The 25,720-nt window shown below is 39.9% G+C and overlaps 2 protein-coding genes across 6 annotated transcripts; one reads left to right on the forward strand and one right to left on the reverse strand.

Annotated features, from left to right (window-relative positions):
• Positions 1 to 7,534: 7,534 nt before the first annotated feature.
• THAP5 (THAP domain containing 5) lies at positions 7,535 to 16,005 on the reverse strand. Of its 3 annotated transcripts, none has more exons than XM_008929685.3 (3): positions 15,887 to 16,005; positions 11,600 to 11,789; positions 7,535 to 9,062 (listed from the first exon to the last, which is right to left on the reverse strand). In XM_008929685.3, exons 1-3 carry the CDS (start codon positions 15,967 to 15,969, stop codon positions 8,121 to 8,123), a joined length of 1,215 nt encoding a protein of 404 aa, XP_008927933.3. In that variant the 5' UTR covers positions 15,970 to 16,005; the 3' UTR covers positions 7,535 to 8,120. The 3 variants fall into 3 exon arrangements, with proteins under 3 accessions (XP_008927933.3, XP_017936219.2, XP_017936220.2); XM_018080730.2 differs by lacking the exon at positions 15,887 to 16,005 and adding an exon at positions 15,856 to 15,874; XM_018080731.2 differs by lacking the exon at positions 15,887 to 16,005 and adding an exon at positions 15,590 to 15,763.
• Positions 16,006 to 16,330: 325 nt separating this feature from the next.
• Positions 16,331 to 25,517, forward strand: DNAJB9 (DnaJ heat shock protein family (Hsp40) member B9). 3 transcript variants are annotated; one of them, XM_029963401.1, is made up of 4 exons: positions 16,350 to 16,376; positions 16,842 to 17,008; positions 19,800 to 20,027; positions 21,896 to 25,517. In XM_029963401.1, exons 3-4 carry the CDS (start codon positions 19,811 to 19,813, stop codon positions 22,324 to 22,326), a joined length of 648 nt encoding a protein of 215 aa, XP_029819261.1. In that variant the 5' UTR covers positions 16,350 to 16,376; positions 16,842 to 17,008; positions 19,800 to 19,810; the 3' UTR covers positions 22,327 to 25,517. The 3 variants fall into 3 exon arrangements, with proteins under 3 accessions (XP_029819262.1, XP_029819261.1, XP_029819260.1); XM_029963400.1 differs by having other exon boundaries at positions 16,842 to 16,973; XM_029963402.1 differs by lacking the exons at positions 16,350 to 16,376; positions 16,842 to 17,008 and adding an exon at positions 16,331 to 16,342.
• The last annotated feature ends 203 nt before the right edge of the window (positions 25,518 to 25,720 follow it).

Consider the following 25,720-nt stretch of genomic DNA (forward strand, 5'->3'; position numbering starts at 1 on the left):
AACGAAACCAAAAAACACAGCCCTGTACTAGCTACTAGGAAGAAAATTAACTCTATCTCAGCCAAAAAAAGGATACTCCATAACTACCCTCCAGACAAAGCCAGCTTTACATGGTATAGGATTTCTCACCACATAAAACACTAAATAAAGAGTTTTGATGTAAGTTTAGTAACAGCTGCTGCTAAGTATAAGATCTAAAGGGCTTTATATATTTTGCATGCTGTGAAACTATAGCTCATCATGTCTTTATTATCTCCAAACAGTAGCTATTCTTGTCATTGAGAACTCCTAAAGCCTAGTCTTATGTAGCCTCATAGCCTATTGACTCAGAACGAAGAACAGACTGCTGCTATTTGTGATCTATAGCGTGCTTACCCAAGCAGACATGGCTGAAAAAGACCTCTTCATGGTGTTTGTTACTACTCTAGAGTGAAGCTGTAGCAGCAACAAGTTTGTTTTCAGTCCCAAGGACCAGTAAGAGGTCAAATGTGTCTGACTACAACCAGTTTTTATTATTCATGAAGCAATGCAGAACTCCTGTGGCTTGTGAGGATGTTCTGCAACACTGAGATTTGTGCTCATGATGTACTCTGCCTAAGGCAGATACCTGGTCAATCAGTTTTTCTACTTGTACATATTTCTTACAGAGACAGAGGTGTCTTTCAAAATCTTCAGGGGAAAAACATGTTGTATCTATGTAAATGAAATATCTGAGCAAAATCCCCTCTGGAGTTTTGAAAGGTCTTTATCTTAACACTGCCTGTACAGAAAATTGAGGCACAATTTGGAAAGGCTGCTGTGCCAGACTATTTTATATTAGCCTTTAGTCTTTCAAACTTGTCCCTGTCTGAGAACTCAAAGTGATTTACTTTTTGAAACAGGTGAGATTTATTTTAGGGAACTTCAGGTATTTATAACACATATATATCATAGAATCATAGAATCAACCAGGTTGGAAAAGACCTCCGAGATCATCAAGTCCAACCCTTGATCCAACACCGCTGTGGTTACTAGACCATGGCACTAAGTGCCACATCCAGTCTCATCTTAAAACACTCCAGGGACGGTGAATCTACCACCTCCCTGGGAAGCCTATTCCAATATCTGATTACTCTCTCTCTCTAAAAAATTTCTTCCTAATATCCAACCTAAACTTCCCCTGGCACAGCTTAAGACCGTACCCTCTTGTCCTGCTGATAGTTGCCTGGGAGAAGAGACCAACCCCCACCTGGCTACAACCTCCTTTCAGGGAGTTGTAGAGAGTGATGAGGTCTCCCCTGAGCCCTTCTCTTCTCCAGGCTGAACAACCCCAGCTTCCTCAGCCCCTCCTCATAGGACTTGTGCTCCAGTCCCTTCACCAGCCTTGTTGCTCTTCCCTGGACCTGCTCCAGCACCTCAATATCCTTCCTGAACTGAGGGGCCCAGAACTGGACACAGCACTCCAGGTGTGGCCTCACCAGCACTGAGGACAGGGGAAGAATCACTTCCCTGGTCCTGCTGGCCACTCTGTTCCTGATCCAGGCCAGGATGCCATTGGCCTTCTTGGCCACCTGGGCACACTGCTGGCTCATGTTCAGCTTCCTGACAATCCACACTCCCAGGTCCCTTTCTGCCTGGCTGCTCTCCAGCCACTCTGTCCCCAGCCTGTAGCGCTGCAGGGGGTTGTTGTGGCCAAAGTGCAGGACCCGGCACTTGGCCTTGTTGAACTCATCCCATTGGAATCAGACCATATATCTAAATCTGAAATATCTACCCCCCTGGCTATAGTCAGTAGATAAATAGGCATTTCCTCAGTTAATTTCTTCCTCTTTTTATCAAATATTGCTTAATTGTGATGCACCTCATGAGAGAGATATCCAGTCAGGTGAGACAATTTCTTTCAGAAGGCTGTGGTGGAGTGGCTGACCACCCTGAGGCTTTTATGCCTCTGAAGCCAGTGGTTACTTTGACACATCTTCCTTCACCATCTGGTTTTGCAATGCCACTGTTGCTGCCCTGTTCCATTCTTTCAGAAAATCACATGGGTACTTCTAACCTTTACTGTAACACCTGATTATCTGTTATACTTTGAAAGTAACACTGAAATAAGCAAGTAGAAACTTGCTTGAATGTGCACTACCAATATTCTCCTATTTTGATTATCTGAAGTTGTGTATTCTCACAGCAAGATTTGTCCCATGACACTTAAGAGGGGATTATGCCATGCATAAGCTGTTGTGCACATACCTGCCTGGTTTCAAAAGCATGGCTTCAGTACTTGAGTAGCAAAGCAGACACCCCTGAGGAAGGGTATGATTAAATACTCACACTATTATCCTGATTAATATGCAAATAAGCAGCGCTAAACTGTTTACAGGATTCAAACTGTAATCACTGACCCACTTCAACAAACGAGGAATGGAATCATGTCCCACGTAAGGACAGCGAATACGTTTCCTTTTGCCACTCACTTGAGCAGTAGGCTCTCGAATTTCATGTTTTATGCTCAGAATATAAATAAGTTTCTTGTCTGAATCTTTATTTTTGTAATATTGAAGCAAATTAGTCATCCTGTTTTGTTCATGTACTACCCTTCTTTATTAAAGATGCAGCTGAAATATAAGGAAACACCTCCTCCCCCTGCCGCCCATAGTTAATCTGTTTCCATACGGTTTCAATAACAACAGAATAAAAAATTAAATGCACGTCTTTGGTCTGACTCCTACGGAACGATCCAGTAGCACCACCTGCTGCTTACAGGGAACACTGCTGCTTCAGATACATGCAGTATATACTGGGTTTATATGTAAATATAGATATATTCCAAAAGCATCTCTACAGTTTAACCATTTTGAATGGCTGTGAAACAGGCTTCTAAATTGCTTTTATGCTTTCAGAAATGCCAGTCTAAGTGTCCTTTTTAGGAAAGGTAGATATTTAAATGGTGATAGACTTTTCGCAAAGTATCCCATAATATTTAATAATGACAAGAGATATATTTACTGGAAAAAGTCTGTTTAGATGTTTTGTTCTTATTGTTTTCTTTGTGGGAAATATTTTGGCTGAAACTCACATCTTCTCTGCAGCGTTAAATGGTCAGGTAAATTAGAAAGGCATTATACTAGTTTCAGTGGAGGAGAAAATAGAGCAATAATATTTTTATAAGATCTAGCATGAATAAAATGCTAAAGCATTTCTAGAAATCCACTTGAGGTTGCAGAAATTTAAATTAGCTTGTGTAAGTAAGTCATAAAATGCTTTTGTAAATGAGAAAAGAATATTTTTTGTCCAAATCTACGTTAATGTTTAAGTTGTTGATGAGCATATAATTTGTCCTTTTCCCTTTCTGTTTCTCTTCCCTCTTGCCTTGGTGCTGGTGATCCATGCCTTCCAGTGCATTACTTGGTTTTCCCTGTATCTTTGAGCTGTGCCTAGCGTGTGGAAACCCATAGAAGGGACAGCACCTGCAACTGGTGCTGCATTGACATTGCAGAGATGCCCCACAGAAAAGCACTTTTGCCAGTGCAAATGCCAAAGCCCACTCCTTACTCCCTGTCCCCCGAGCATCTCCCATGCCTTGAGCGTCTCTCCTAAGGCCCAGGTGTGCAGGTGCCATTTCCCCTCCAGCCTTACAACACAGCATGAGGCTTCCTGCTTGTGGACTTTACGGAAAAGGACCAAGTCACTTGCCACTAACCCATGTCAGACTTTTCCTCAAGGCAGGGTGTGGAATTTGTTGAGTTCTTCCTAGGTGGTTAAAATACTGTCTGCTGCTCACAGTGTCTGCTGGGTTTGCCCATCTCTCACAAAAGCAGGCTCTAGGTTTCGTTGCCCTACTGTCATTATGAAGTTTAAAATCTCTAAAGAGAAAAGGAATTTGAGCATTTACCTCAGTCTCTACCACTGTAGTCCCTAACAGAGTCTACCACTGTCATTGACATAATTAACTAATTATGGCTGTAGGGGTCCAGAGCCTGCAGGCAGCCCCTGCCAGCATGAGCTCTCACCTGGCAACATAATGGGTTCCCTGGGTGTTAGACCATCTCACTGCGATATGGAAAGGCTGGAATAGGCTGTGCCAGGTGCTTTGCTGAGGCAGTACTGGATACAGGCTGAACTGCAGGAGTGCAGATTTGCACGTATGACTTTAACCTGCAGTTAAGTGGCATTATCCAGTAAGAGCAGGATCGAGTTGTACACAGGGCAGTGGGGACCAAAGTGTGCGTTGTGGTTTAACCCCAGTCGGCAACCATAGCTACTTTCTCACTCTGCCATTGTGGGATAAGGGAGAGAATCAGAAAAGTAGAGAGAATTTGTGGGTTGAGATAAAGACAGTTTAATAGGGAAAGAAAAAGCTGTACATGTAAACAAAGCAAAACAAGGAATTCATTCACCACTTCCTATGGGCAGGCAGGTGTTCAGCCATCCCAAGGAAAGCAGGTATCATCATGGGTAATGGTGACTGGAGAAGACAAATGCCATCACTCAAAACACACCCCTCTTCCTTCTTCTTCCCCCAGCTTTATATGCTGAGTATGACACCATATGGTCTGGGGTCCCTTTGGTCAGTTGGCATCAGTTGTTCTGGCTGTGTCCTCTCACAACTCCTTGTGTACCCTCCTCGCTGGTGGGGTGGGGTGAGAGGTAGAAAAGGCCTTGTAACCTCTGCTCAGCAATAGCTAAAACATTCCTGGGTTATCAACACTGTTTCCAGCACAAATCCAAAACACAGCCCCATATCAGCTAGTGTGAAGAAAATTAACTGTACCAGCCAAAAGCAGCAGTGTGGTTATGTATGAAGGAAATGTAACCATTACAGAAGATGTTAGGAGATGGAAGGAACTGCAAGTTTTAAAATGTGGCATATAGCTTAACTGAAGAGTAGGCAGCCTCTAGCATGAGTTGAACTGTGCCATTAGAGCCCAGCAGCACTGCAGTCCCAGGGGGTCCCTTCACTGGAGGCACAGCAGGTGACTGCCCTGTGGTCGACATGGGCACAGCTGGACCCCACGGCACCCATCCAGAGCACCCATCATGGACTAGCTTGGGCAAAACAGAAAAGAGATAACAATTACTAACCAATAGGGCATTTTGAGTGAGCCCAGGTGTGCTGCTAGCTTTTCCAATGCAGGAGCCAAGACTCAAGAGTAGGAGAGGGTTTAAGTGGAATAATTACAACTTCACTGTGGTAAAAAGACTGAAAAAGGATCGAAGGCATCTAATGAGAGATCTAGACAGACTTGTAATGAATGCTTGTGATGCATGCAAGAGTGCAGTCAATATCTGCACCACTGATGCAAGAAAGCACAGAAGTCCTGGATATTTATCAGTCTGACAGAAAGAAAAAATCCCCTGTACCTGTCCCTGCATTCAGACTGAAAGAAATAAAACTTCACACTCCACCTCGTAAAGAAGATGGAAAATCAGGGGAAATGGGCACCAATTTATTTGAGATGGAACCACACTGCTTGTAGGTAAGTTTAATAAAACTGGTGGAATTGAAATGAAGGTATAAGAGAAAGCAAATGCCAAATTCCTACAGTAGCCAGTGGACAGTGGTAAAGAAATACAACTGAACAGTTAAAGGGGTGAATTAATAAAATAGATGCCATCTGTTAAATCTATAAAGTGTTAGAATAGTTAATTACATTAGTGGAAATTGAAAGTCAAAACTTTAAAAAAAGGTGATGCAAATGCAAAATTATTGAAAATGTGAGGACATTTGACTTGGATCAAGATAAGCCCAATACATTACAGAAGGAATGATGATTCAGTGCACTGCTTTGATGCTGGGTTGACTGTACAAAAGGGGTTTCCACTGGATCTTAAGGAGTAATACAGCACCTTCAAGTGCCCATCAGGTTTGGTGAAATAAAATTGTGTGCAAAGGCTGTACAGTTTATGATTAGGAAACAGTGAAAACAAAATGTACATGTAGCATCTAATTCAGTGGGGTGTGGCCATTTCCAACATGCTACTTTTCCTTCTGTGTAATAATTAGCCTGAGTAATTCAGTGTCAGCTTATTACTGAGGCAAATGAACCAGCTGTATCTTCCTGTAAGCAACAATAGCCACCTATAATGTAAATATTTTTAAAGTAATACGTCTACCTTGGGCCCATTGGCCCAAAACACACTATAGAAGGGAAATCTGTAGACTTGGTGACAGACTTGTAGAGTTACTGAATTGTTCTAATATAGTCCCAAGAAACTCTGTAAAAAAAAAAAGGAAAATTGAACATTTGTGGGTTTTTTCCCCAGGTTTAAAGAAATCTATGTGAAAAATAATGTTCTCAATTTTAATACCAGAAGCTATTACTAAAAGCAAAATACATCAGCTATGCAAATACTGTGTTAAAACTCCCACATTTTCTTTGGGAATAGAGCTTTGCTGAGATAATAGCTTGAAGTATAGCAACTCTTTTGCCATGTCCAAGCTCTCATCACCATCCAAAACCTAAAGTGTACTTCTGAAGTGCGTGATCAGCCTTCAAATATACAGGGTTAGCAGAGGATTTGTAGTGACATTAATGAAACCTCTAAAATTGCCAAATCATTTAGCAATTTGATACAGCATTTTGTAAATCACTTTGAAAGATCTCTTACTTTGCAAAAATTACAAAACGTGCAGTTCAGAGAAGCCACCTGAAAAATGTTCACAAGATTGGATTCTATATAACAGCAATGTTTCTAGAGGATACAGGACATCCCTTGCGATTTCAGAGCACACAAGGCAGAACAGGAGTGTTCTCTTGCTATAGGGAGTAATAAGACGGAATAAAATGAGATAATAAGAGGGAATAAAATCAGTGGGTCACAGACTCCCAGTAAATAATTCATCATATTATAAGTGACCATTATGTCCTTTAGCAATATTACCAAGCATATCCTGTGCATAAAGCCTACAAGAAGATAACTAGTTGAAGAACAAAACAAGCCTAACTGGTTACTTAGCTTAACTGGTTACTAATACAGACTAACTTCCTACAGCTCTGTGCTTTAGCAGCCCAACTTCTGCACAGATACTCTAAGTCTCAAAAATTCTCTGAAATGTGACTAGTTTGCAACCTATCTAGTTGGAGGCCAGCTTTGTTTAGTGTTGCTTGATCCTCAATTCCACACGAAAAAATTACCAGGACAGTTTAGAACGTGTCTGAAAGAGAATACGAATAACAGACTGCAAAGGAATCCAAAGGAACTCCAGTCCTGGACTGAACTTGTAGTGGTGGGGATGACACAATTCTGGAATAAAGGAAATCACAACCGAGTTCCTCAAGTAGTCTAATCACTGTAGAATAGAATATCCCAGAATAGTTCAGCTGGAAGGGACCTACAATGATCATCCAGTCCAGCCACAATGTACAGTTGGAATGGATGATCTAGTGCTGGTTCTGTGTACAGCAAACTCTAGATCCAAGGGGTGGCAAACAGACAGAGTAAGCAGCAAGTATTTAAGCAAATTAATTTCCCTCAAAATGAACTGTAGTATCTGTCTACTGTAGAGGTACCCCATAACTTGAAATAGTTAATAAAATCAATAAAGGGGAGTGAACAATATTCTTAGAGAATTTTTATTTCAAGAACCAAATGAAAGGCAACACCTTTTATTGCAGAAACAATTTTAGTAAGATCCAAGTGTACAAAAAACTACCAGAACAAATGTTAGATGAACAGAAGACTAAAGAGCAATTTTGGCCTCACTGAAAAATGCATATTACATATCTCTTTACTCAGTTGAAAGAGAATTGGGACACTTTTTTTTTTTTTAAACAACGATTTTATAATTGTCCATCCCACATGCTTATTCTGTCTGTTCTACTGCTGCCTCAAATGCAGGAGCTACATGTTTCGGAGGAGGCTGCAGCTAGAAAGGGTTAACTTGACTTTATTGATTCAATTCACTCACTTTTTTAGAAAAATTCACCCAATTGAGAGGGTTTTTTTAAGCTTACGTGCAAGTCATGTTTTACAGGCAATAGTCTACCACTTAGCTTTGGCTGATGTAACATTTTAAAGAATATTTGCTCGTCACATAATTTGCATTAGATGTTTAAAACACTATGACGAAAACAAAAGTTAATTTGTCCAAAAGGACTGTCAAAGATACTAAAAAGATATTTTAGAACCATCAGTGAAAGCCTTTACTGTATTATAGTTACTTCAAGGGTTGTAAAGCAGTTTTCTACTGTCTTCAGTTTCTCTTCAGAAAGCTGGTTTTCTTGCTTCAATTGTCCAATAAGAGCTTCCAAGGACCTGAGTCTCCCCAAAGTTTTTACCTCCTGCATTTCAAGTAAAGTTATCTTAGAGTGGAGTTTTGAAATTTTTTGCCAAAGGTGATCTCTGTCTATGTCTTGTTTGCAGTATGAATGCTCAGTTTGTAATATTTCACTTCCACCATATTCAATCATATCTGTCTCCTCAGTGTCAAGAAACTCTTCCTTAACAGCCAGGAAAGAACTATTTACTATTTCAGGCTGTTCTGGACTCTCAGATGGCACAATAATAGCAATGACAGATTCTTCACTTCCACTGAACTGTTCAATATTTTGTGTGACTGTACTCAGTAAAACCGCATCTTCACTTGTTGGTTGTACTTCACCAGAGCAGACAACGTGAGGGACAGGATTTTCAATTGCATAATCAGGAATTGGCCCTACAGCACTGTTTAGTTTCAGAGATGAATTCATGTAGTCAGGATCTGTAAATTGCAAGACTGTAGCTGTACAGCCTCCCGGATCCTCCACAGAAGTATGAACACTGGTAGCTTCCATGCTGTGGACTGCTGCTGCCATTAAAACAGGATTAGGTTGATGTATATGCTGTGCAGATGAACTATCAAGAACGACACTCTCTGCCTGAAAGTCGTCTTCATTTTGAAGTTGCAGGTTTTGAATGTGTAAAGGTTTACTGAATGCAGCTGAGCAAACTACTTCTGCTTCTTCCTCTACATTTTCTGCAACTACAGGATTTTCCTTTGGTGCACAAGGTTCAAGCGGTACAGATGCTTTCTCTGACACTACATTTGTTTCTTCCAGGTCTTGTCTCCGTATTTCTTGTGGACTCTTCTGAGAACAATCTTTTTCCTGATGGAGAAAAAAAATTTAAAAATTAGGCAAATCTCATTCTATAGCATGGTATGGCATAAGGAGTAATATAGACAAGCACTGTTTAAAAACTATACCAGAGGTCCAAAAATTCATGTAAGTATCTTCTGTAACTTTTCTTCAGGTCCTAAATGTTAAAATAATATTTTAAAGCTCTAATGGCAATAACAGTTTTTGGTTTTGTTTTGTTTTTTGGTTGTGGTTTTTTTTTTTGTTTTGTTGTTTGGGTTTTTTTGAACTCTAAGGAATGTGGACTGTTTTACATAGGACAGTAATTTTAAAAGCACTTGAAGAGAAACAACTACACAAAGACTGAGTAGCATCTCCTGTTACCATCTAAAATATTGTATTAAATATATTAATATATTAAATGTACATAGTACAAGATTCTTGCATTAAAGATGCATCAAAGTTGTTTTAGAAAGATGTAGCAAACTTTTACTCATGCAGGATATGCCAAACAGAATTTAACAACAAAAAAAAAGATTATGAACACAGGTTTGCTGAATAATGAAACATATTCATGCACAATCACATAGGCTGATTTTTAAACCAGCAATTCAATTCTGACAATTAAACTTTACAATTCTTAAATTACTTCTTTGATAGGTACAAATCTTAGCAGAACAATGCAATGTTAACAGGACTTTAAACAGAAGTTGATACTGAAAGAGAGACAATTTGAAGCTTATCCCTTTTTAGACACCTTTTTTCCCCCCTCTTTCCCATTAACTACATCACTACATGATTACATTTAAGATCATTATGCAAATGAGCTCTTTTGTATGTCAGTGAAAAAAAAATAGTGGGTGTCATTTTTTTCTAGTAAAATCATTTAGCATTTCTGGGAAGATATCCTTCACTTCTTGGTAATACATAAAGCAAGCTGGTGGTGAACAATATGCAAATATACAATTCTTCACTCTCAGCTTTCCAAATGCAGCTTGGGGCCTTAGCTTCTTGTTCCTCTACTTTAAGTCAAGAACACACTAACAAAGGATTCTTCCCCAAAGTAAGGAGAATTCTTTCCCATATCTTTGTGAATATTCAGTCTATGTAGAAAATTAAGGTTTGGGCAAGTACAGAACCAGAATTCAAGTCAACAGATACTGCTGATTTGCTGAGGTGGTCATCAACAGGATATGACTTGATGTTTAGAAAAGTGCAGTGAGAAAAAAGTGACGCCAGAGAGAGAAGTGAGATCCCAGCAAAACAAGGTCACAGCATCACAGGTATGAAGAACTGGCATCTCTCTTTTTTTGATAGCGGGGAAGTGATTTGATTTATTGAAAGGAAGCATAGGATATTACTTTTCCAAACTTGATAAATCTATCCGGGCTTTCTCAGATATATATTGGTGATGCAAAAATAATTTAGAGAAGCCATTGGTATGTTCTTGGCAATGGCATTACATAAAAAGTTTGTTACCTTCGTAACTCCACTGTCCATCTTTGTAGGTGTACTATGACTGGTCTATGGTCACATGCAAATCAAGAAAGAATGAAGACATGGGGAAAACAATGTTTCTTTGGAGGGAAAACACACAGCTTATCTGTAATAGCACAGAAGCATGGGGCAGCAAAGTTCAGTTCCAAAGCTCCCTGTTACAACAGCAGCACAGGGAAGTGAGGGATATATTGAAGCAGGTGGGGGGGTAATGGAAAGATATTTCCTGTTAAGGTTACTACTGCCATAAATTGAAAGATTTTCTATTTTTCTATTTGAGAGATTTATCATTCTAGAGAGTCAAAAGCAGTCTAGACAACAGTTGCAGCTGTCCAAGAAGATAAAGTACTTCTTGATTAAATATTATTTGTTTTGTAAAATTAATTAGCCACATATTTCAGATTCATCAATTTAGCTTTAATTCCAGTCCTCCCATTTCTCCCATCTCCAACGTGATGATACAGAGGAAGACAGTTACACATCAGAAAAGAATTAGCATAGCTTTCACCAAGATCAGGTGCCTGTGTAGTACAGTACTTTTATGTAACCAATATTACAATCCTGTGAAAGACAAGATGGAATAGTCTTTGTAGGATATCTTTGGCAGCCTACAGTCCTGAGCTCTTAGGTGTTGGAGAGGTTAGGAACAGGAAAAAGAAATGTGTAGCTTGAAAATAATACAATCCAAAACCAGTATTTCTGTACAGTTAATAAAAGGCCTAAAAAGAACATTAAAATATTAAGATTAATTGCAGTGGAAAAAAATTTAGAATCATTCTCATGAAGAATTTAGATTTTTCTATAGTAAATGCTTCTGTAATTTCCAGTTTAAAAAGACATTGAAGCTCCAGTCAGAGTATGGTCAGTCGTTCTTCCTTTATGCTATAGAATCTCACACATATGTTTTGTGTCAGTCCTGTTGACAAACTATTTTAACGGACAGGAATTCTATTTTTAAAACAATTTATGATTATATTGTGATTATATTACAGATAATTAGGTAATTAGAACATCTATATTATAGTTGGTTATCTTTGTACTACAATAAAAAAAAGATAAAATCAGGTTACCTCATCATCTGGGGAAGAGAAGATTGTTGGCACAGCAGTGTGTTTCAAGTATCGTATACCCCATCGCACATCAAGGGAGTCAGGGGTGAAATGGTCACTGCACAGAAGCTGGTGCTTACTTGGAGTCCATGAATCTCGTTTCATATTCCGCAACCATTTCTCAAGTCGCTCTTTATCATGAAGTGGAAATCTTTTTAAAGCAGTTGAAAAGACAAACAAAAACACGTTAAAAAGAAAAAAAACCCAAAAAAACCCTGTTATTTTTTTCTTTCTTTCTTTTTAAAAAAAAGAATATCTCATCGTCCCTTACAAGGTATTAAAATAATATTTTTTCAAAAATTTAAAATATTAAATGCCAATCAGGATGTCATATACATGTTAATCCAATAATTATACATATTATTTGTAGTTGGGTATTTGTTCTGGAGTTCAGCAGCAGAATTTCTGCTGATTTATACTAGCCAAGGTTTTCAGAAACCATGGCCAAGATGTTTTGTAGGTTTTATCCCACAACACTTGCTCAGAAAGCAGTTCTGCTGAGGGGATATTAAATACTCAGACAAAATTTAAAGAAAGTTAGGACGGGCCCTCATTTTATTAATAGTATTTCTAGGGCTTTTTTGTCTTACTAGACACAACTAGTATTTTTTGTTCACCAGAGTACACACCTCATTTTGTATTATCAGATAATTTGGCAACATATTTCCAATGCGGGATTTGCATTTTGTTCCAAAAGTAAATACATACAGATGTAAAACATTCCTGTATTTCGTGTTTCAGCAATTAAGCTTTCTCACAGCATTAGGAGCACACATACTATTTTATATTTCATAACTAACTTTTCAACCATCTAATCTACCTGAAAAGGAAAATGAAGAGTATACATGTTCACAGGAAAAAAAAAATTGATTTTGAAAACACATGCAAACAGTCAGACAAATTACACAGGAAAAAGAAATATGTAATTTATCTAATGAATTGCAATACACAAGTTAAAGGGAAATTAAAGGTTCATTATGATGCCTATACAGTCAAGCAGTGAAGGTAATTGGAACATAAACATTTAGACCACTCTTGGCTCACACCTCTTCTCAGACGCATATCAGGGTGTTTGAAATGTGCTTATATGTTTCTCTGGTGCATATCAAGTTTATTTTAACTCTAGCATATAAACACATACATAAACCATAAGTTGAACTCTGAGCACCCGTTAAGTGACTACTATTAAGAAAACAATATTCTTGGGAATCATAAGCAATCATAATTACAAGAAAAATAATCAGTTTTTGTGTATGTGAAACTATAAGAAGCAGAGTCAGGTGGCCATTAAAGACGACCTGATTGTAACTGTGGGGTGCAAGAAGTATTAGCTGCTGGCAGTATGATGGACAAGAGAAACACTGACATGTGAACAAGTGACTACAGTCTCTCTACAGGAGTCACTTCCTTTTACTCACGAAGTTGAAATGGAGTATTCCTAACTTCATGTCTCTTCCCTTAGCTCTTTTGTCCTTTTATTTAACAATCACTTCTTTTGGTTATGCTTACTACCATATATTTATGGAACTTCAATGCACAAAACAAAAAAAAAAAGGTTCTGCAATGAGACATTCCCACATAACAGAACCTGGGGAGAGATCCTGGAGTGCTGTCACCCAAATGCTACAAAAGGTACCAGTCAGTCAGGCTACTCCTTGACAAATCCTAGATCTCACCCTCAAGTTCTCGAAGCTGCAGGTTTCCTCCAAAAGCCACACATAGCTATGACTGTTACACAGGTCCAGTGTTCCAAAACTGCAAACTCAGGTTATTTTGAGAGAAAGACAGCTGAAATGCACAGCACAACAGTGCATGTCTTCACTCCATCCCAACCTTTTGAATTTCTTGCCGTATAAGTTTTCAAGTTACCAAGGAAACAGAGCAAGCTTTTGATGCATCCAGCTCTGAGTATCTGCAGGAATACAAGGAATGATGCTGGCAAGAACACAATAACCTCTGAAGGACAGGTTAGAGGTTCAAGCTTTTCAAATCCTGCCTACTTACATTGTGTACACCCAGTGGCAGCATTGCATATACTACACAGCATGCCACATGAGTTACTACATAGGTCCAAAAAAGTCTCTCACTAAGAGCATGGTGATCACGTCACCAATCACACCATCTCCAAGAAGGTCTTGAGAACATTTGCAGTCACTCTTTGTGCGGCAAGATACACGCAGGTACCACCAAAAATGCCAAGGCAGTGGAAAGGTTTATTCTGAAGACGCGAATGCTAAAAACGCTAAAAAGGAAAAGCTGCACCAGGCTGCAAAGCAGTGCTACGCCTGAGAGAGAGAACCCAAACTCCTGTTTTCTTCCAGGCCTCTTTATCTCCTCTGTCCTCTCTGCTGCGCCTGCCTGTAACATCTGTTTTACCTCTCCACATTCCAAGGAACTGCCCACAGGAGCAGCTTTTCTCTGGAATGCAAGAGGGAAAGAAACCTCCCCTATCTTTGAAAAAGGGGTTTCTTCTTAGGCAGAAAGTCTCCTCAAGCAAATATTTAATTAAGCTCTAATCTCCTCAAAATGAAATCTTCTGAAAAAAGAACACCTATCCCTACACTCTTGTAACACACCACTCCTTGCTTTCCCCAGACTCAGCCTGCTTCAGATAGAAAACAAAATAATCTGTAGCAAGAGACAGGTCTGATAGTTAAAGTTATTATTTTAGCTTAAGGGCACCTTTGCACAAAAGGTGCTCATGCTTCAATACCCCTTACTCATCAACAGAATCTGTTCTCTGGTGTAAACAAGACCAAAAAAAAGGAAAATGGAAAGAGGAAGTGGACAGTATTTATTTAGCAGTTGCCATCACTGCACAAGTCAGAGAGGTGAGGAAATGAAACAAAGAAGGGCCAAGTTAGGAGTTAGGCCAGCTGAGATTAGGTTACAGTTAAAAACATTTGGAAGGGGCTCAGACCCCAAACCACAGAGCAGTAGAGGACTCCTCTGGGGGTGGTAAGGAGCAAGGGAGCAGAACACCATAAATCAAGTCTCAGCATGCCTTCTACGGGAGCATTATACTTGGAATGCAGCACAACTCAATGGCTAGATAAAGCATCTGTGTTCTTGCAATCATGTCCATAACATTTGAATATGAACATGACTCAGTGCTCAAACTTGTTTTGATTATCTCACATTCTCTAAAGCATAAGTAAAAATAAATTATTTTCATGATTGTTTTATAATGCATTCTACATTAGAGATGTGCCAGGGAAATGAGCTTTCCTTCAATCTAAACAAAAATTTCTTTGAAGTCGTCTTCCTACACAGCCTTCCTTATCTCGAAATAACTATGACTACTCAGAAACTGAAGCCAAACTTAGTTTGAGGTACAAATTTTACCAAAACAGATTTTGAGGATAGCTGTGAAATTTATTTTTCAAATCTTTCTTAAATTCCTTCTGTTGGCAAATGGTTCCACACTACTATTTAACACAAATACATTAATACTTAGTTACCTGCACTGTGCTTCTCTCAGGATTGTGAAATGCTGTTTATAACTCACCATTCTGTGAATCGACAGCCACGTACCCACAACAGTCCAGAGGTTACTGCGGGCTGGATGGCAACTGATCCATTCAGTGGCTGGATAGTACAACGCAGCCATCATAAACTGGTTTTTGGCAACAGAGCTAGTTAGCTTCCAGCCAACTCGGCTGCTTCCAAACAAACCAGCAACGCCTCTGTTCGCAGTGCAGGCAAGCCAATAATTCTAGTGGGAATATTTAATTTTAAGGAATAAATATAGGTTTACTTTCCTACTCTGCCAGGTTTTTTCCTTGGACTGCAATGCCATACGCAGGACACACAGGCGAAGGCACTTCCAGCGCCTCCAGTACTGCCTGCCCCGCTAGAACAACCCTTCCACACAGGTAGCAGCGAAGCAGGCTAAAAAGCGCAGATTTTATTTTTTATCTGAATCTCTTGGTCTTAATGGATCCTCCGCACCTATTCCAGGGCCCTTGGAGGCTGGCGTACCATCCATTCCTCGTCCAAGTTCCGTCCCCCTTACGGGCGGCGCGGTGTGATTACATCCCAGCCTGTCCACTCTTTATTCCCGACACCTTTCCCTTCCTGCAGAAAGTTATTTCCCTCCAGCCTCCCGGGATCGGGAGGGATTCCAAGGCGACCACCAGCCTCCAGAGTTCCGCCTCTCGGCCATTTATATACTTCTTCGGTTATCGGTCACTATCAGCCCCACGGCCAGCCCTTACCCAGACCCCACCCCGCTCCGCGGCCACTCACGGGTAGAAGCTGAGCTTGCGCTGGTCCCTGGCGCTCTGCCCGCCGCGGTTCTTGCAGCGGGTGGCGGCGCAGTACCGGGGCATGGGGGGCACGGCGGGGCGGCTTGCTCCGCCCACCGGCACCGGGCGGGGCGGCGGGGCGGGCGGGGGGGCAGCGCCGCCTCCCTCACAGCGCCCCCAGCGGCCGGGGGGTGCGCGCGCCGCCCGCCGTGCCGGGTCACGCGCGGCCCGGGCAGCCAATGGCGCAACGCTTCGTGTAGGAACTGCGGGGGGCGGGCTGCGCGAGCGCCGGCAGCGGCGGGAACGGCGGCGGGAAGGGCCGGGGAGGTGCAGCGAGGGCGGCGGGGAAGGGCCGGGAAGGAGCGAGGGGCGGCGGGAAGGGCCGGGCGCGGTGAGGAGGGGCGGCGGGGAAGGCCGGGCTGAGGGAGCGAGGGGCGGCGGGAAGGGCCGGGCCGAGGTGAGCGAGGGGCGGCGGGGAAGGGCCGGGCGAGGTGAGTGGAAGGCCGGGCGAAGGTGCGAGAAGAAGGGCCGCGGTGAGGGAGCGAGGGTCGCGGGAAGGCCGGCTGGAGGTGAGCGAGCGTGAAGGGCCGTGCCGCTGAGTGAGGGCTCGGGGGGAAGCGGAGGGTGGCTGAGGGGGCTGGAGCGAGCGAAGACGGGCGCGGAGGGGCCAGGGACGGCTGGAGGTGGGCTCGGGGGCGGTGAGAGAAAGAGGAGGTGACTGGGGCTCGGTGCGGGGCGTTTATTGCCCTTCGGGCCCCTCTGGGCCCGCCTGCGGGGGTCTTTCCCGAGCCTGGCCGACGCGGAGGTGGGACAGGGTCTCTCGGGAGGCTGTGACCGCCTGCCTGGCCCCGGCCCCGCGCTGTGTCGCTGCGCTGGCTGTGCCGGCTCCTGCGAGTTTGTCAGAGGTCTGGATAGGCAGGATGATGCCAGCGGCACTCCGTTTCCCTGTGTTCCAGAGCGAAATTCAGGAACCTTCTCCCAGATCTGTTTTCGGGTCAGTATAGGAGAGGCCAAGACAAGTACAAGGCCCTGAGTTTGACAGCTTGCCTGTAGCTGGCTGAGGACTTGGAGACTTGCTTACTCATCGGGTTAGTCGTGATAGGAGAGCCAGTGGGAGACTTTGGTAACTTTATTACTGTAAATAAATTGTTTGCAAAATGACATGAACATTCCACAGGAATGCATGGCAATTCCTGTAAGCAGAGCAGTGGCAGAGCACTAATGATGCTGTGGGTTCTCTGAGTGTGTGAGGCTTTGAATATAAGCATTTATGCAAGATCTTTGTTAATTACTTTCGAAGGTGCAAGTAGCTTCTTATTTTCTGTATGTGACAGACTTTATTCAAGGTACATCATCCTCAAACATCACCTCATCCCACAAGTATTGATAGATGTTAATAAATTAAGAATGAAGTGATTGAATGTTATCACCCCTGCAATACTCTGGATAAATATTAGACAATGCACTTCTTATACTGAGGTGAATAGTAGTTGAGATCTGTAACTACTTACCCAACAGAGTTAAGTAGGTAATCTGTGGAATAAGATCTTTAGCTTCATTGGAAGATGTACCTAAATAAAGTGTAGTTCTTCATAATTGTTAGAAGAGACTGTTCTGTGGCATGAGCTTAATTTGTAGAGAGCTTAACAAATTCTGGAATGTTCAAAATGCTGCCTATATTGGAGGCATATTTCATTTGCATTTGATTTTCATTTGAATCTTATTTTATTTTCGAGTCTCACTGATTTGTTCAAAGACAGTGTTAAATCTGTGTATGTTATTTTAAAAAACAGTGAAATTTAAGTACTGTTTTTTAATACAGTTTAGAAATCTAATACAGAAAAGAACTGCATTACAGAAATCCTAATGTAAAACTGTAGAAAAAGACACACTTAGGTGTGTTTCGTTATCAAGAATAATAGAAGTTGAGATGGTTAGCCAGAGCAGAATATGTGAAAGGAGTGACTTCATGATCTCAGGCTCTCATGAGTTATAAAAGAGAATTTCACTTTTGAAGAAGAACATGAACTGCCCCTTTTAGCTCTTTTCAGTGTTCAGTAGTAGCAGCAGGATGGTTGGCCTTGAGAGAGTGCAGCACGTGATGATGCAAGCTTGTTGCAGGTGTGGGGAAATGAAGTAAAATAAAAACAATCTCAGGTATGAGATGTACATGTAAATCTGCATCCATAAAGCACAAAAGGAAGAAAGTCCAAAAAGTGTGGAAGGATGTAATGTGTGTAGTTCTTAGTGCCCAAGGGGTAAAGTTTCAGGTTAGTGAAGTGGTGAGAGATAATACGTGGGAAAGGCTTGTACTAAAAATATGTTTGGTATTGTGCACAAAGAATACTGAAAAGAACTGTCTGTTTGGTATCTAAGTACACTGATCAAAATACAATTTGTTTCAACTGCTGCCCCTAAACACTTGATATCATGCAGGCTGCTGGCCAAATAAATGCTTTAGAGGGCATGGGTGCATTAATCTTGCAAGCCTTTTGCTCTCACCTCACAGCATTCATTTTAGCCCCCTGACTTGTCTGTTAGAAATGGTATACTTTTTCCATATTTGATGTTTTGGTGTTTATTTTTTTTAGAGAGTATTGATTTTCAGGTAAAGGCTTAATTTGCTTATGTACTCAAAGGTTTTGAACTCTTCATGACAAATATTTGAGTCTTACACTATGTAATAGAAGTATTCTAACTTTAATGGTACTCAGACTGTAATTTGTTTATTCAGCTTACAGGAAAGTAGTACCATTTGTCTCCAAGTTGTTCTTATATTACACTCAAATCGGCGTAAACTGGTGAGGGGGATATGTTATGTCTGGTATGTTCAGGGCTTGGTTGTACATCATGCTGGTTTGACAAACAGCATTCTGTCTTTGAACATTTGCATATCTGCACTCTCTGTTTTAAATATAATATGCACAGGCCCTGGAAAATTATCTGGTCTCTCCTTCTGGTATGAAGAGCTCACCCTCTCCTTCATAAATATCATGAAAGATTGTGTGGCTATGGAGAACTATTTTTTTTAATGACTTATTTATGTGACAGCTTTTCCCCTAAGTTCTTGCATGTTTGTTTCAAACTGTAACTTTTGGACAGATACGTTGCTGAAAAAAAATTACAACTTCTAATTATTGTTGAAAGTGCTTGTCTTGTATGGAAGACTTCTTTTTTGTATTTGGTTCCAACACTGAGTGTTGCATATGTAAACCTTTCTTTGCAGTGGTATTTATCAGATGAATTCTTTGATATTGAAGATACAGTAGGTGTTTATACTACAATCTAATATGAAAATAAGCTTGGTCCAGCCCATTGTAAAGTAAAGGAAAATGAGCACTACTTGGCTGAACTCTGTACTCTGAGTGATTTACTCTTTATAGTGTTCACATTAGGTTAGTTAAATGACTTTCTGAAGCTTAGCACGAGTGTCTAATAGTCTTATCTTCCTGCACCTTACAGTTGATCTCAGGCTCCTATTGTTGCACCACCTAAGTATTGAGTGAGTTTTTGCAGCTTGGTCTTAATTTAGAGCTGCTGTGTTTAGAAGTCCTAGAACTCAAGGATTAATATGAAGCTACTTCAGGTATGCCAGCTTAAAATGTTTGATTCAATGCATAATATTGTGTATTTACTTTGGTAACTTTGTGGGAGAATGTTCAGTTAAGGATAAGAGTAAAACGAAGGTGAGCACTAAAATGTGCTTGAGATGCATGTGAAATGTGAATTGCAGTGTTTTCACTTACATATTCTGTGAATATGAAAACAGTGAAATAGAGTTCGACAGGTGAAGCAAGTCTGCCATTGACTTCTGAAACATACAGGTCCTCCTTTTCCAGCTTGGAGTTGTAACTTTAAATTGTTGTGGAATGTGAAATAACTTGTTCTTCAAGTATATTTCTTTTTCTTTCTAGGAACCGGAGAAATGGCCACTACACAATCTGTCTTCACATTTGCTCTCTGCATTTTAATGATAACTGAATTAATACTGGCTACAGAGAGCTATTATGATATCTTAGGAGTTCCAAAAAATGCATCTGACCGCCAGATCAAGAAGGCATTTCACAAGCTGGCTATGAAATACCACCCAGACAAAAACAAGAGTCCTGGTGCAGAAGCGAAATTTAGAGAAATTGCCGAAGGTAATATACACTAACTTTTTGTCTTATATCTGGAATTTAAGTGTACTCTGGTTTTACTGAATAAGAGGGAAAAAGATTTTTTTTTTCTTAATTCTACTTCTGTGCTGTCCAATGTTCAACATCAATTTCTGACTTGTTTCTATGTCTTTACGCATAGGAAGGCCTTAAACACAGTTTATGCATTTCTGCTAAGCCTTTTGGCTTACACCTCTTCTCAGAAAAAAATACTTGGTAGTAGGACAGCTTTAGCCCTAGGAGGTTAATTCTTATCTTTTGATCTGTTTTGTAAGATCCAGCTCAGGATCACTACTACGCTTCAGGGGTACCTAACAGCAGCCTTGCAGTAACTATAGGGAGATTAGAAAAATGCAGCAGGGTCCTTCAGTGGTTCATGGTGGCAGCACAAGAGTTTCAGAGTGGTTATAAGGAAAAATTTTCTCACCTTGAGGATCGTGATTAGAATTCATGATCTTAGAGAACTTTTCCAGTCTTAGCAGTTCTGTGATTCTGTTCTACAGGCCAGTGTTGGAACAGGTAGCTTAGATAGGTTGTGCAGTCTCCAACCTTGGAGACTTTCCATGGATGACTGGGTAAAGCTCTAACTAACCTAGTCAGACCCTACTTTGAGCAGGAGGTTGGAGTAGTGACCTTCTGAGGTCACTTCTACCCTGAACTATTCTGTGATCCTAGGAATACACCATTCATAAGTATTTTGTGGTAAAACATAATGGTGGAAGTGAATAATCAAGAATAGAAGAAGACTTGCTAAAGAATAAGGTGTACCCACTTCTGTTCCACATGGACTCTTACAACATCCATCTTCTTGTAGTTCTCCTAACTAAGCTAATAAGAGATTTCTGCATTTTACCTTCTTGTCTGCAGAAATTTATTTTGAAAGACAGGCAGTTAGTAATATAATGAGAGGGAGGGACAGTCCCATTAGATACTTACTGCAGTTGTTAGCACCTACTGAAGGAGGAATTAGGGACTCTTTTAAGTGTTGAATTGTATATAATAGTTGAAAGCCTTTGACAGATGAGAAAATGGAAGTGTTTAAAATACTTAGTTATCAGAATAGGTATATTTGTCAGAGTTTCTACCCTAGAACACCAGTAACTGTAGTTGTGGACCAAAGATTGGAGGGAAACCTAGTTCCATTTTGGTTATATCCAGTTTAGTAACCACGGCGGTAGTGGATCAAGGGTTGGACTTGATGATTTTGGAAGTCCCTTCCAACCCAACTGATTCTATTCTATGATTCTAATCACAAAATCCAGATGTATTGTTGAACTTTTGAAAAATTGAGAATTGGAATGTAGGGGAAATTCATTGTCTTTATTTTTATCTACTTGATGTTTATCTTGTAGTTTAGTTGTAACTGTGGTGTAACTAGAATGTGCTGGCTGGCTGGCAGGTAGTCTTGCAGACACTGCGCTGTGTTTCTGTGATAGGAATGCAGCAGACAGTTTGTTTTGTTAGGTAGAGCTCCTAACTCATCCTCCTTGCTTCAGTCTTTCTGATCCCTGCATCTCATTGTTTCTTTCAGACATCAACACTAATATTTATTGTAGCTAAACTATGTTATATTATGCGAATTTAAAATTTTGAGGTTATGATCTGTCCTCATAGTATAACTGTGTTTATTATTATAAATAACTAGTTTGAGACAACTTAATTTGGTTTGGAGAAAGGTAAACAAATGTTGAGCTTGATTGGGCTTCAATGTTGAATGGAAGTCTTGCTTGAAATTTGTCCTTTTGAGGGAGTGGGAGGAAGCTGCTGTGCTTTGTATTTGTGTGTCATTTTCTTTTTTCCCTCTTCTTTAAAATGGAAATGAAAATTAACTTTTTTTTTTTTAATGGTCATAGCATATGAAACATTATCAGATGAGAATAAACGAAGAGAATATGATCAGTTTGGCCGTCATGAAGGACAAGGAAATAAGGGAAACCCATTCCATCAGTCATTTAATTTCAACTTTGATGATCTGTTCAAAGACTTTGACCTGTTTAGTCAAAACTCACGATCAAAAAAGCACTTTGAAAATCACTTCCGAAGTCATCGGGAAGCTCACAATCGGCAAAGACGTTCTTTCCAGGAGTTCTCCTTTGGAGGTGGACTGTTTGATGATGTGTTTGAAAATATGGAAAAAATGTTTTCGTTTAGTGACTTTGAAAACGCTCACCGCCACGCCGTGAGAACTGATGCCAGGTTTCATGGATCCAGCAAGCACTGCAGGACTGTCACTCAGAGACGAGGAAACATGGTTACTACTTACACTGACTGTTCTGGACAATAATGTTTCCTTTCCTTTAAACTTTGCTTTTTTTCTCAAGATCTTCATAATCTTTCTTGGTTTTGTGCTAACATGGAAAAAAGTCTTTGAACTGTTTGTTCTAAAGAACATTTAACTACAATTTCTTTACAGTAGTTTGAAACTAATCTTTGGAATAGAAACAACGTGCAGTTGGGAAGTAATGTGTCAGTAACTACTTAGAATGGGAGATAAATATTCTCATGTGAAAGAAAAAATTATATGTATTCCGTTTAGTAAACACTTTCCCTAAATTCGAACACAAGATATATATATTTTTCATTTCAGAAATGTAATATAATTTTTTCATATATGCCAATTCAGGACTGTGTTATTGGTGCATGGATTGCAGCAGAGGAGATACTTTAATTTTTAAGTGCTGCTTTTTTGTTCAGTTGTGTCTTTCCAAGTTTGCACTTGCAGTTTTTACCTGATACAGACTCACTGTGCAAATTCGATAATTTACACAAAAAAGCGGCAGAAATATGACTTGCCTGGGTCTTTTCTACTCTCTCCAGCATTGCAAAAGTATTAATAAAACACCTTCTTTTTGAAGTTGGAAAATAACAAGAGGGAATAAGATTGTGAGTGGTATAGGAATTAGTTTTATTTCTTAATAGCCTTTCATTGACCTGAAAAGATCACAGTGTTTGAATGATCCTTGACTTGCTTAATGATATTAATGTATGTAAGTTTGTGTGCATACAAGGTCTTTTTTTTTTTTTCCCCTTCCAAATTACAAATATCTCTCTAACAAGGTTTGGAAGAGCACACCCAAAACACTCTTGTTTTATGCTTATTATTATTATTATACCACGTGTGCAATGCAGTTTCCATAATTCAGTTTATTGAACTTAAATACTCCTCAGTGCTCTAGTGAAATTAAATAAGTTAAGCTTGCCTACAGTTTCCTGGTGTTCCTGAAAGGGTCTAAGTAATGTAGGTATTGTAGATATTGTTTAGATTGACAGATTTATTACCTGTTTTTCAACATTGTGATTTGAAAGGTAAATTCTTAGCTTAACCACAGAGAAAAACTGAAACTTCCAATCCTTGTATTCCTTGTGGAGCTGGAAAATGCTAATAAGGACAGTACTAATGGGTATTGATTTCAGCACCATGGAAACCCACAACCAGTGAAAACTACTTAAGATAAAAAAAACAAAACAAAACAAAAACAACCTCAAAGCCCCCAGACAAACAAACAGAAAAAAACCCCACAAAAAAACCCCAAATACTTTAGCTGATGTCAATCCAAAAGTTCTACTTTAATTCTTAACTAGTGATACAGGTCTAGGATGTGAAATTGGTTCCCCTTGGTAAGATTGCTGTCACCCACATGTTGCTGTCCCTTTAGAACTGTGAGATAAGAATTTACCTTTCAGGTTGATTGCATGAGCAAAATAAGCATTTGAAACAACAGTGTTCTCAATAGTCTTTGAGTTCTTAAAATCTTTATTAAAAGAGATTTGACCCTTTGCTTCTTGGATGGGTATTGAAAGCTGCCTATTTGCTAAGTAACCTTCCCCTCAAGTATTATTGCTTGTTCAGTTTTCATTCACTAAGTACTTGGAATGGATTCTTGTGTTATATTAAGTGCTTTTCCTTTTCCATGTTCTTCTTTATTTATTAATAGACTAATACCTCATATGTGGTCTTTATAAAAAGCCAGTAATTTGTGCAACATTATCGGAATGTGCAATATTCTTATAGAAGGAAAAGTGCTGAAGTGAGTGTGTTATTTTCACCCTTTTTCTGTGTAAGTAGAGATTTTTGTTTCTTCTGCATAATTAATATATAATTGAACTGAAAGTTGTTTCTTGTAGATTTCTGCATTTATTTTCTTTAACATACTCCTGTCAGTCCTGTGCATGAATCAAACTATCTGCTTGACTCATATCACATGGGCATCCAAGTGAACAAATTACTAACTTAGAGTTCTGAGTTACTTTCTCTCACAAATATTAAGTATTAAATGTAAGAGAGTATTAGCAAATGTCCTTTGGGGATGATGACTGCTGGAACTTAAGAGGCGAGAGGCAACTCTAAAAGTAGGATGCAAAGGTAAAATGTTAATACCTTTCTTAGTCTAATAAATATTTTTCTTAATTAAAAAAAATAAACTGGAAACAGCAGAATGAGCAGTTCACTTGGGTCCCTTCCCTAATCCTGGATTAGAGGAATGAAAGCTAAAATGAACACTGTAAATTGTAGGAAACACAGCCACCCCCAAAATTCAAGTCTTTTAAGTGACTGTATTAGTTCACCGTCTTTCAGGCTAAGCTTTTAGGTGAAAATAAGGATCGTTGGCTGATACTAGGCTAGTTTCCCCTCTTTAAGAATCTTCCAAACTTCCTACAAAGTGTACTTGTTTTTCTTTAAAGTCAGAGTATGAAACTGATAAAACCAATAGGGTTGCTAGTTTTCTAGCTGATACACCTTAAAAAGACTTCTGCCTAGTCTTATTTTAACCTGCTTCTGTATTATTTCTCTTAATTACTTGTCACGGCATAACTAAAAAATACTTCCTATTAGTCCTGTAGCTTCTCCAAATCACCTTCCTACTTGTTTTGGTGTTGATTCAAGGTAAAATCCAAAGGAAGACTTGTCAGGAGTATTGCAGAAACCAGTGTATGGCTGTCCCTGTGGTTTGCTATGATGGGTGTGCTTTGAACAGACCTTAGCTGGGGAAATTTGGGCAGGCTTTCCTCAGCCAAGAGTCTTCAGTTCCATGGCTCTCAGAACACAGGCTTGCAAAACATGTTGTGCTTCTCACTTATTCGGAGCTCTTGCACATTCTCTTCCTATTTATAGCGTTTGCTTCATGGCAGGCTCTCCAGCGGAAGTCCTGGTATAACCTTATGACACCCCTGACTTCAGAGTTTATTAAGTGCCATCTTTGAGCTCTCTTTGAGCTCTTGTCAAAAGACCCAGCAAAACTAGTTTTTGTTATGTAAGGGTGAAAAATAAAATTAGGAACAATTTTTTGAAAGGCATTTATGCATGTAACTCCAAATGATTTAGTTTTTAAAACTTTATTTAAAAAGTGGGTTTTTTCATGTTTGGTTTTTTCCCCATTATACTTTTGAAACACAGTATCTAATGGAGATGAAAGTACTGTAAAGTTAATTAGAGTGCCATTACATTAAACGTGAAAATTAATGGTGTGACTTGTCTTTTTGTCTTTTTTTTTTTTCTTTCAGGGTGTAGAGGGAAACCTAAATCAAGTGGTTTGTGTGGTGCTGGCATTTTATGGAATGTTTTGGCCACAGCATTTTCCTTGAATGAGATGGTGGGGTTGGCAGGCAGAAGGGGTAGAAAGAAATTGAGTCAATTTGACCTGTTTTATATTTTCTTGGAGATGTTGGGACTGGGTTGG

Source organism: Manacus vitellinus, unplaced genomic scaffold (assembly GCF_001715985.3).
Source record: "Manacus vitellinus isolate BGI_N305 unplaced genomic scaffold, ASM171598v3 scaffold_5_pilon, whole genome shotgun sequence".
In the NCBI taxonomy this organism is placed as follows: domain Eukaryota; kingdom Metazoa; phylum Chordata; class Aves; order Passeriformes; family Pipridae; genus Manacus; species Manacus vitellinus.